Source organism: Biomphalaria glabrata, chromosome 6 (assembly GCF_947242115.1).
Source record: "Biomphalaria glabrata chromosome 6, xgBioGlab47.1, whole genome shotgun sequence".
NCBI classification, from domain to species: domain Eukaryota; kingdom Metazoa; phylum Mollusca; class Gastropoda; family Planorbidae; genus Biomphalaria; species Biomphalaria glabrata.
Window position 1 is genome coordinate 43,040,626 of NC_074716.1, and position 12,708 is coordinate 43,053,333.

General features: G+C 37.4%; 1 protein-coding gene across 1 annotated transcript in view; it reads left to right on the top strand.

The window, feature by feature from the left end:
- The window catches only part of LOC106079880 (blood vessel epicardial substance-A-like), a 107,974-nt gene that overhangs the window by 7,214 nt on the left and 88,052 nt on the right, over positions 1-12,708 (top strand). The window contains exons 2-6 of the mRNA XM_056032520.1: positions 5,229-5,388; positions 6,509-6,698; positions 7,709-7,831; positions 9,370-9,475; positions 10,544-10,696. Coding sequence (XP_055888495.1) covers positions 5,256-5,388; positions 6,509-6,698; positions 7,709-7,831; positions 9,370-9,475; positions 10,544-10,696 — 705 coding nt within the window. The 5' untranslated portion in view covers positions 5,229-5,255. The remainder of the gene's footprint in view (positions 1-5,228; positions 5,389-6,508; positions 6,699-7,708; positions 7,832-9,369; positions 9,476-10,543; positions 10,697-12,708) is intronic.

Here is a 12,708-nt window from a genome sequence, read left to right on the forward strand (position 1 = left end):
TGGAATTAAATGACTGATTTTTGCTTTCATTTTGTTTATTTTAAGTGAGATTTTAATACTAAATCATCACTTACCACAGGGGGTTTTGAGTTTAAATCCCCCTACCAGGGGGTTTTGAGATTTTAAAAACCTTTATCAGGGGGTTTTGAGATACAAATCCCTCTACCAGGGCCTTTGAGTTTAAACCCCCCTACAGGGGGTTTTGAATTTTAACCCCCCTACCAGGGGTTTTTGCAGTTAAATCCCCCTTTTCTATAAAATAAAACAAAAAAAAATGCAAACAACAATCCCCAAATTCCAACAGCAAAGTTGAGGAAGATTTTGATTTTAAAACCCCATCCAAAATCTACGATAAACCCCATCTTCAATATAAAAAAGCAAATTACACACTCAAAATTCTATGAGCGTAGCCAAAATGGGTTTTGAGTTAACCCCCCCCCCCTTTTCCAGTTGGGGTTTGAAGCTAAAAAGTACCTCTTCAATATAAAAAAAAAGCAAATTACACACTATAAAATCTATGAGTGTAGCCAAAGGGGTTTTGAATTTAAATCCCCCTCCTCCAGGTGGCTTTTTTTTTAAAGTTGAAAACCCCTCCAGATAGTTTTGAGTTTAAAATTCCCCTACAGAGCGTTTAGAGTTGAAAACCTCTCTCTTCAATATTATTTTAAAGCAAACTACAGTCAACAAATTCTATGATCGTAGCTAAATGGGGATTTGAATTAAAAACAAAACAAAACAAAAAAAAAAAGAGATTTTTTAGTTTAAAACCCCTCAACAGATGATTTGATGAAAAAACTTTCCTTTTCGATATAAAATCTAAAGCGAAATACAGGCATGTAATTCCAAGAGCGTAGTCAAGAAAGTTTACAAATTTCTACCAGTGGCTTGGGCTCCATTAATTAAGTGTGAATAGTCTTCTGCCGAAATTGAAAATCATGGTTAATGGCTAGATGGCTAAGACAGATTTTAGGAGTCAGTCATAGAGATCGGGTCTAAAGCAAAGAAATCATATGCCGAACTGGGAGTCGAATCCTTAGTAAGGTTGTGACAGAGCGTCGCATGAGGTTTTGCGGGACATGTTATCCGACAAAATGAATTACGCAAAATAAGAGTTGCGGAAACAGCTTGCCGGAAAATGCGCCGAACGGCGCGAGAGGGTCTAAGTCAGTAAGAATAGCACATTAGGTTTTTGAAATAAAACTTTTTAATAGCAAGATAATGCACTGTAGATACCTCAGAATATGCATTTTGTTGGCTTTCAATACCAGAAATAGTGCTCGGCGGCGGGGCTTCGACCCGCGCTGGGGGAGCGCTGCGAACTCCCCCAGACCCCCTTGCATTTTGTTGGCTTTCAATACCAGTAATAGTGTTCGGCGGCGGGGCTTCGCTGCGAACTCCCCCAGACCCCCTTGCTATCAAGGGCGGGGAGGCTACAATAAACGTCTTCCGAAAGGGTCAGAATGTAATAAAGATTAATTATGTACACACACACACACACACATATATATATATATATATATAAGAAATTTTTCCGCGGGGGGGGGGGGGGGAGGTGGGGGATGGGAATCCCCCCCCCCCCCAAAACCCTCCCCGAAAAAAAATCCTGGCTACGCCCATGGCTCATATAATTTGTTGACTATAGTTTGTTGACTATAGTTTGCTTTAGTTTTATATTTATGAGGGGGGGGGGGGTTAACGTAAAAAAAAACAACAACTCTGGAATGGGGGGGGGGGGGGTTAAAAGTCGAAACCCCCCTTAGCTGCGCTCATAGAATTTGGTGATATCGGTTCCTTTTTCTGTTTTGTTGTTATATTGAAACCCCCTTGGCTGTACTTGTGTGAGTGATGATTTTACATTAAAATGTTACCTACAGTAAATAAATTTAAAAAAAAAACAGTCACAAAACTCAATTAAATTATTACTTTCATTTTCTTCCCAATTGTCGCTTAAATTTAATTAACTAAGAGATTTTTAATGAAATTTATACTAATACCAAATGGCTGTTGGAAATCGCTTTTCAAATATATGAAAATATAAATAGCAATTAATTTTCTTGCTAAAACCTCACAAAAGAGTGCCAAAATATTATCTAAAAAACACAAATTCTTTTTATAATCTTGTTTCTTTTTAATTTTTGCTTGTTGTTTTGTCGGGTAGAAAAAAATAATTGTGGAGAATTTCAACTTGATCCGAGATTGGTGTGGGAGAACAAATGTGTACAAACATTTTACCAGACAGACAGACAGAGTGAGTTGATATAAGCCTTGTCAAAAAGAAACGTAGTGTGGGAACAAATCAGCCGATATGTACAGCTAGTACACATATATATATATATTGTTATTGCACGATTGGTAATTAGTTATTTGTTTCGTAAATAGGGGACGTTTTGACTAAGAGACAATGACGTGATTAGTAAAAACTAGACTAGGATTTGAGGAGGAATAGCGAAACGTAAACAGACTACTTTTGACGGCTGTAGAGAGGGGCAGCTTTTTAATGAACGTAGAGATTTAGTTTGAGGACATTCGATGGTTCCCTTCGTTCTTATTCAACATTCGCTATAGGCGTCGACGTACTTCTATTGTTGGCCTTTCGCCTTTGTTATTGGATTTCGTTAGTTGAGTGTTTCAACTTTCATGCTTACTGCATTGTCAGTGGCGCTTTGGTCCTATCTCTTTTCTGGGACCGGACTATGGGTGGGGTATCTGGTCAAATGTTTTAGTGCTGCCTTTAGGCGCTCAGCAAACACAACTCTGTTCTAGTCTACATGCCTTTTTCTAAATGTTAGATTTGATTAAAACAAGAAATTGTACGATATGTTTATGCCAAGTAAAATAATGTTCATTTCAAATAAATGCTCATGCCAAGTAAAAAAAAATTTTCTTGTCAAATAAATGTTCATGCCTAATCAAATATTCATGCCTAATCAAATGTTCATGCCTAATCAAATATTCATGCCTAATCAAATATTCATGCCTAATCAAAAGATCATGCCTAATCAAAAGTTCGTGCCTAATCAAATATTCATGCCTAATCAAATATTCATGCCTAATCAAAAGTTCATGCCTAATCAAATATTCATGCCTAATCAAATATTCATGCCTAATCAAATATTCATGCCTAATCAAAAGTTCATGCCTAATCAAATATTCATGCCTAATCAAAAGTTCATGCCTAATAAAATATTCATGCCTAATCAAATATTCATGCCTAATCAAATATTCATGCCTAATCAAATATTCATGCCTAATCAAATATTCATGCCTAATCAAATATTCATGCCTAATCAAATATTCATGCCTAATCAAAAGTTCATGCCTAATCAAAAGTTCATGCCTAATCAAATATTCATGCCTAATCAAAAGTTCATGCCTAATCAAAAGTTCATGCCTAATCAAATATTCATGCCTAATCAAAAGTTCATGCCTAATCAAAAGTTCATGCCTAATCAAATATTCATGCCTAATCAAAAGTTCATGCCTAATCAAAAGTTCATGCCTAATCAAAAGTTCATGCCTAATCAAAAGTTCATGCCTAATCAAATATTCATGCCTAATCAAAAGTTCATGCCCAATAAAATCATATTCATGTCGTATAAAATACGTTTAATGTTCATTTGAAATAAAGAATGAACATATTGCGAGTTTAAAAAAAAAAGGTTTAACCATTGACTCCACAATCCTGAGAAGCCGTCAGTTTTAGATCCTGCTCTGTCCAGCTTGTTAGTTACAATTACAGCTTGGGACATTGGATAGTTTAAAATTTCCGGTGTCCCCGTGTCTCTGTTCCAGGGAGATGGCCTCCGGATTCTACGTAGTGGAAATTGATTCGAGGTGGGGGGGGGGAGAGGTGAAAATAAAACCAAGTCTGGGTTGAAATTGGATACAACAGTTTCACAACTCTGTAGCATAATACACTGGAATCAATAGTGTTTCTGCTTTGAGTACAACTTCATTGTTTATGTCTAGGTTCATTCTAAAAGGTAAATCAAAAGCCTATGATGCTAAAGTAAAAACCTTTTTTTTTGCTCACCCCCTTTTCCGTAGAGGTTTAGATGGGGGGGGGGGGAGGGGGTTCTGCAAAGATCTAATGAATATTCATGCCAAGGTTTTTGAGGACTGATCAAAAGGTGACCATTTCTATAAATAATTTACATTAATGTATACATAGATACACTCTATTAATTGCTTTATTTAGTACAGCGGTTCTCAGCCTTGTAAGCTCGGCGACCCCTTTTTACAATCCCCCCCCCCACTCTGCCGCGATCCCCCCCCCCACACACACACAGCAATTGAAGAATAGACAAAATACAATCCATATTTTCGATGATCTTCGCCTCCCCTGACAAATCGTCTATCGACCCCTCAAGGGGTCGGGACCCACAGGATGAGAAACCCTGATTTAGTATATCCCCTTGTTGGAGATTCTCATAAAAGGAGGCACATCTATTATCTAAAATGTTATATGGAGCACTTGGTGCTCACAACACGGAAGTATTGATTACCAAAGTGTTTTATTTATATATATTTAGTTGGAACTTTCAAAATGGCGTCCTTGACATTGGTTATTTTGTCTATAATAAAAAAGCCCCCAATTTTTCCCCTTTTTGAATTTCTTTAGTTTTCCATTTTGCTCTTGTATTGACACCGCATTTTTACAATACCTCTATTCAAATCAGAACTTTATGGAACTTGGAACCTGCATGAACGCTAGTTTTAAAAACGGCGCGAACGATTTTTCTAGAAATTTAACATTTGATTTTATATCACTTAAATGTATATATGTCTATGATCTATACATTCGCTTAACAAAGAGCCTTCTCGGGGGTGATGGGGGGGATGGGAAATGGGGCGGGGTAAACAATGTTCCACTGTTTTTCCTAATCTAGCATTCAGTTTTTCAATAATAGAAAAACAAACGTCTGTACGACGTGGCAACGAACTATTGGTCTAACTTGCCCACAGGTTGTAACGTTGAAAGTCAGTGTCGAGGCCTTCTGTAACGAGTGGTCTTGCTTGTTGAAGTATTCAGGATTCACAGTCGCTACCAAACGGAAAAGTTCATACAAAGAAAATGAATTGGCTAACCGGACATGAAAGAACGGAGAACAGAGCTGACTGAGTTTTACAATTGTGTAGCTAAGATGACCCCCCCCCCCCCTCTCCCCAACCAATAAGATGTTGTTTTGTGTTCACTGTGATTGAAGGAATATTATTTGTCGGTTCAGGTTTTGCCGCTGACCAGAAGCTCGGAGATGATTGGTTGTAGACAATGGCAGCCAACCAACCATATTCTGTATCACTTGGCCAACGGGATGCTGTGTTTGGGGCTCCTGGTACCTGATTACAACTACGGGGCTCTCCTTCTACATGGGCTCATGTTTCTAGGTCAGTATTGGAGTTAAGCGTTTTGTTTTAAACTCACTGTTGAAATATTTTGTTATTTATAAAGTGATCCATCAACATCCTCATAGAATAGTCCCATTGTCTACATTGAAACACCACAGTAACCCAGGACTTGATGCTTTGAAGTTCCTGCCTCCAAGGTTTCGTCTAGTTTATATTGCTGTAAACCTATGCGAGCAACTCAACAATAAATATTCAAGACGAATTAGTATGTTTATTTATAATTAGTGATGATTCGAAATTCAACAAACACACAAAGTTGTCCGTTTCCGCCTGATAGTTCTCGATATTTTCTGTTTTTACACTTTTTAAGCTTGGGTAGATCTCGTTTAACACAACAAATCGTTGAGTTTACAGTTCTGAAGACGCGAATGGACATTGATCACATTATAAGAAGAAAACTGATCTTCTGAAGTCCTAGAAAAACATTTTGACAACAAAATTTCTTTTTTTTTTACACACTGTGATAAACCTAAGAAAGGCAACTCACCGAGGATAGGTCTTTATTCACAGGACATTGCAAATACATAACAAGGTCTTTCTTGATCACAGCTTCTAATCAAGCTTCTAGACTTAGGCGGAACTCTTTTGTTTATTCTTACGTCAACATCGTAGACATATATGTCTATGGTCAACATCCATCCAAGTCTAGTCTCTAACAGTGCACAAGCTAGAGCGCACTTTCTGCACTTTGACTTGCGGTGCCCAAGGCAGGGTTATAACTATAACAATACTATAAGCACTTAATGATCACGTTTTCAGATCATTGCTTGAAGTTTTAGAATCTCACAGTTACCTATAGATGCCAATAAACGGCGACGCTGGAAGAATGACCATATTTAAGGCGCTACAGGACAAAACTTCTGTAAGTGCAATGAAAACTGAATTCCAGCTATGAAAAAAAAAAAAGATGTTTTCAAAGCTTGCCCCAGAATGCCACATACAATGTATTGATTCAGTGTTGAGAAATAACAAATAACATATAATGAATACATATTTCCTTGCCTAATCTTATCGATTGGCATACACTTAGCCCCCCACATATAAACCTACTTGTCCATACTTCAATACAATATTCCATCTAATTGATTCTCCTCCCCAGGCTTTCTCCTGATGTCAATCTGGTCCTGGGTCATCTTGTGCGCACCAGATTTTTTCTCCTGGAACTTCGCCTTCCTGATACTGAATGGCGTGCAGACGTTTTCTCTCATGTACAGCATCAGACCCGTCAAGTTTTGTGCTGAGCTGGAAGAGGTCTACGTGTCCTTGTTTTTACCTTTTCGTGTCTCCAGGTGAGCGATTCCTAGTGAGTAGAGTCAAAAGGGTAGCGACCTTGACCTCAGGGTGAAAAAAAAAGTTCAGATTCCATTTTGATACAGATATTATTGGAAGCGGAAAAAAAAACACGCTACAATGTCGATGCTTGATTGATACTTTCTAGACCATGTTGAACAGAACAACGACCAACCAGGAAATGGACGGTTAATGATTAATTGAAAAATTTAGAATTCAATATTCACTATCGAAACTTTCTGCTAGAAAGACAAGGTCCCATTTATAAAAATTGGAGTTCCAATCCAATATTTTAACCAATAGACTGTCAGTGTACAGATCTAAATATAGCTTTCACCCATTTATCTATATTGTTATAAGCTTAGACAAACAACTTAGCGAAATTGTTATAAATGCCTCAAAAGATAGATATTTAATTATCGACCTTCTATACATGTCCCACCATGACCACTACTTTCTCAGGCCAGACCACAGACATTTAGAAAGTTTTCACCGCTATTCCTAACTTCTCTCTGTTCACTCTTGGGCGGAAGTTGTTAGGCCCCAAAGCATTCTGGTTACACTCAGCATAGAACAGTGCATAGGATGTTGCGCACCTTTCAAAACTTTGAATACGGCGTGCAACTTAACAATATCCATAAAGAAACAAAGCCCTTATAATTAGCCGTAGTAAACACATTTTGTTTTTGTTTACAGTTGTTCTTACTTCTTGCTCTAGTTCCACTATGCGCTGCAATAAGTTTAAATAAAAATACAACAAAACAAAATAACTTTTGACAGACTTTTTTTCTTCATGGTTTCTTTAAACCTAAGCTTAGTACAAACAAAAAAAAACAAAAAACAAAACAGATGTTTAGTCTCGTCCTGTAAACGTACAAAATGTAGCTGAAGTAAACAATTAGACAACATCCAATAACCATTAGCTACACTGTCCTAGTGCGCCCTCCAGGACGCTTTGCTATTTCCAGCGTGTCCAATCAAGTCTATTCTCGTCTTTGTATTTTTCCAGACACTTGTACAAGCGGCTAGTGTGTCCGGAGTTTTGTACTTTGATGACCCTTCACGAGGGCGAGGCCTACGCCACTCAATCAGTCACCCGGACAGACAAACTTGGTCTGCTTATCTCTGGAGTGTAAGTCTGTTCTTAGAACGTTTCACTTTACCAACGATGCTAATGTCTTCTCTCTTTTGATTGGCTAGAACAGAAATAAATTGATCACGTGGCACTAGCCGATAATCAAATCGAGGCTATACATTTTAAAGTCGTTTAGACTTAAGAATTTATAAGAAACAAACTTATATTAATTAAGTGAAATGGCATCAATTATTTTGAATCAATTATAACTGTACTCGTCTGCGTTAGTCTTGCAACTTTTACGCATCTGCTGTCTTGCATGTTGACATGAGTCCCATTTGCGCTTTGTGGGAAGGGGGAGAGCTGCTTATCTTCTGTTAGTTTAGTGTTTTTCAATCTAAAACAAAATGAATATAATTAACTAATTGGTTTATGCTTTATCTAAACGTGTGTTGTCGTCGACAATGATAATTGTGCAAATTTAAAACTTGATTCGAGAACGAGAAGAAATAACGAGACAGACAGACAGACAGAATGATTAAAAACCTCAGCTCAGTTAGCTTTTCGGGATAAGGGCTGGGGGGGGGGGGGGTCATATTTGTATAGCAGCACAAGGATACCAACCACCTTGACTTTCCCCCAGGTACCCTTTATAGGTGCTCTAAAGATCCCGAAATTAAAAATCCCAGTCTTCACCAGGATTCGAACTCGGGACCCCCAGTTCGGAAGCCAAGCGTGCCTCGCTGATTTACAAAAGGAGATGTAAAAAAAAAATGTGTTCTAAAAATAGAAGCAGGATCTATTTACGTAGCGCCTTCTTTCTTGCAACAACAACAAAACAACAACAGTGAATTGAGACGGGTAGAAAAATGAACCCATAAACCCATTTACACTTTGACACGCAACCTTAATTATATGTATTGGTATTTGTTTCGCTAATAGTTTGAGTGGGACTTTACATAATTTTCTAAAGTAAAAATTATATTCTTAAAAATAACATAAAATGCAACTTAGGTACTGCACCTGTTTCATTTATTTATTTAGTATTAATCCTTGAAAGCATTTCCATTTCGCAGTATCAGTATTTTGTATTTATATTTTCAGTATACAGTGTTTCACTTTACTCACACATAAACAATAATCTCGGCTTTGAGCTCCGCCCGCCGCCATCCCCCACAGTTCTGCGGGAGGTATGGGCTATGGGCTAGGATGTAATAGTCTTGAAATGTGAAGAAACATCCGATACAAACAAACAAATAAATGAACCTTGAGACATACGCTCTATCGCTATGCAGACAACACACTGTCAACATCTGTAATCTGTACACATACAAATAATGGTTTGGTCTAACTCAAAACCAAAAATTAAAACAAAAATATTTTAAAATGGAAATCACGTGACTGTTTTTTTTTTTTTTTTTTTGGTAGTATATTAATATCTTAGTTTTTTAAATGAATTATTTTGATTCTTTTTTTTAAACGATCGGATTGGTTCTTGTGAAAAAATAAAGACAAAGCAGAGCATAGTGGTCCATAGAATTGTTAACTTAATTAATTGTATTTTTAATGATCTCTATTTCTATTGCGCTCTTCAGCATGCACGCTTACAGCAACCGAAGTCTCCTGCACACGATCACTGAGAAACAGTTTATCGACTCACCGGAATTTGAATCCACTTCAACAGGAGAGGAAAAATTTCAGGTAGATAAATTACGTTTTCACCGCCCCCACAAAGCCATATCGAGGCTGTTTTTGTTATTTCTGTCTTATTTCATTGTTGTTGTTTCCATATTAGTCTACAAAGAACACACAAAAGAATAGTTATAATTATAACCAATAATAATATAGTAATAACAAGATAAGATTCATGCCACCCTAATTTGCTTTTTAATCCGCATTGAAAGGGACGGAGCAATCAATCTCGTGGAACAAAATGTTCAAATACACAATTTGACATTTCAAAAGAAACCAAACAATAAAAAAAAATAATAATAAAACGTATTGAATTATTAAATTAAATCACTCTTTTGTTGTCCCATTGCAGAAACAGAAACAGAAACATGAAGTGTAGGAGTTTTATATTTATTTACTTTTTAAATCGTTTTAGATTTTTTATGGGTGTTCCCCCCCCCTCCCAATCAAATTAAAGTCGAAGAGAGTTTTTGTTACCAATCTTAGTGTTTAACTTTTTGAAGAGAAAATGTCCAGAGCAAGAAGAAATGTCAACATATAAAATGTTGCAGACATGAACTTTCTTAAGTCTTGTATTGTTTTGGTCATCAGCTCTTAATACTACAATACAAAATATTTTGAACGATCAACCCATTCTAAATCTTATGTGCTGATGACCTCAGAGGGTAGTAAATTGAAGGACAACTAAAGTATGAATTATTAAAGCAAAAGTGGGTGTGCTATTTGTACTATGATTCATGTTATATACAAATCATTTTCTTTCATATAGTTCGCAGACACTGCTTTCATCGGCCAAATATGTTAGAGAGTATCCTGTCGATTTCATGCACATATCCAGTAGATAATTGCCATGGAGATGTGATCTTAAATAAAGAATTTTCATTCATACGTGATCTTATAGCTATAACTTTTACTCATACGTGATCTCATGGTTAGAATTTTATTTCATACGTGATCTCATGGTTAGAATTTTATTTCATACGTGATCTCATGGTTAGAATTGTATTTCATACGTGATCTCATGGTTAGAATTTTATTTCATACGTGAAACCCCGCATCTCAATTTTTTTTTACCAGGTGTCCATAGTGGCTGCAGGACTGTGCCGTTATATCTTCTGGCCACGTCAGAGTGTGGAGTATCTACTTATCAAAGAGCCCTACCTGGCTTGTATCATGAAGACTTTGATCGGTCGGGACATCACCAATAAACTCTACGCCTTGAACGAAAAGGTCAGAACTTACCGACAAAACAAAAGAAAGAAAGAATACTTGCTAGCGGAAGATGAACATGTTAAGCAGCTCTGATACGTCTAGGGGGTTGGGAGGGGGTATCTGGGAGAAGGTTTTCCGAGCTGACTTTAGGCGCTCAGTAAAAGCAACTGTGCTTGAGTCGGGTCTCGAACCCTTCATAGGTAGCCAAGCCAATCCAAGTTTAAGCTTAGCCTCTCGACCACGCTTCCCACTAGGTATCTCTCTCTCTCTCTCTCTCTCTCTCTGTGGGGACTGTGGTAAGATCACAGCTCTCCGCAAGCTCTCCACCACCTGACATCCAATTGCGATGGCTCTCTGATTGCTCTCCATCCCTTTGGATCTGGTCAGTATGGAAGAGTGACGATTGTTGACGTATGGGAAACCCAGCATTCACAAATCTATCACCCTAGCTTTTCCCCCAGCAATGGAGATATCACTCCTTCTCAAGTTGCAAAGGGAAAAGATCTTCTCCCGAGAACTAAATGCCACAGACATGGTCGGCCATCAACTCCTGTTTAGCTTATTTAGTTTATTACAATAATAGCTTATCCTTGCAACTGTACTTAAGTGGAAGCATTGCTGGTTAAGTTGCTACTTTCAAGAAGTTCATTGATTTTAAGGTGCAAAATATTGTCTTAAATTTGGCTAATTAGGGAGGGCGGTGGTGCACGTGTGGTGTAATGCACATATTTGAAGAAAATTTCCTTCTCGATAATAAAGATTATTTTAATTATTATCGTTATATGTCTTCTAATACAATATCTTATCCTTACAACTGTACTTCGGTGGAGGCACTTTGGTTTTTACGTAGAAAAAGTTAATGTATTTGAAGGTGCAAAAATTGGTTAGAATTCGGCTACTCAGAATTCAGGGGGGTGCATGTGCACATCAAGGCGGGCGCCCATGTCCTTACTCTCCACAAACTCAAAATTATACACTTCTTAAAACTAAAATTTGCATATTAAATGTTTAAAAAAATGGAAATTGAGATTAAATTTAGCATGTTTTTAGACATAAGTATTTTTATTCATAAGTGGAATTTCATTAAAGCTTTTGAAAAGCTGTAGGGGCCTTCACAAAAATCCTGCCCCAGGGTCTCCACATACTTATATCCGGCCCTGTAAATAATGGGGCATGGTATATTTATACAAAAATTACGTTTTTATGAATGTGGTAGGACGAAGCAAGAGCTTTTCAGAATTTAAGTCACTCATTAACATGTGTGACTAGATTGACACATGTAAATGTGTGACTAGAGTGACACATGTAACGCGAAGGACGCAATTATCTTCTTTTTTGAAGTAACACTTATAATCTTGTAAGGATTTAGAGATGTTAATCTACAAGATATTTTTTTATAAGTTATTAGACGATCAGAATTAACATAAATGTCTTATTCTGTCTATGAATTAATTTAGCTGCTCTGGCCTGCATGGTTCTCTGTCTCCGCCACTGCCTTCCACTAACATACACGTTCACTGTTGCCGCCTGTCTTAACGTTCCAACAGGGTTCTCTATCTTACCACTAACACAGGTCACATGACGTGTCTCAGGAACGATAGTATTGGCCTACATTGGGCCTTAACTAAAAGGAATGTCTTCCACTAACCCACTAACAGGAACGACCCTTTCCACAGTTTCCTCACTAGACTTTTTCCTGACCAGCCAACCTACACTGCTGACAACACTGGCAATGATCTCTTCTACAACTCAGGCTGTTCTAAACTCCTAACCTATCTTTAGTTCTGTTTCTCTATCTACGTATCCGGAATCAACAGTCCGCCATCTTGTTTCTACCCACTCACTCGTCTTTAACAGTGCCCTTGTGCGCACCATACGCTTCAATGTAGGAGCAGAGATATTACATTATATTCATTTCAAACTTATTAAGGCTGATATTGTACTGTTAATAGTTTTCAGACTACATACATGTTTAAATAAGATACAGTACGTAATCCTACGCAAGCATACATCCAGTCTCCGATTCATTA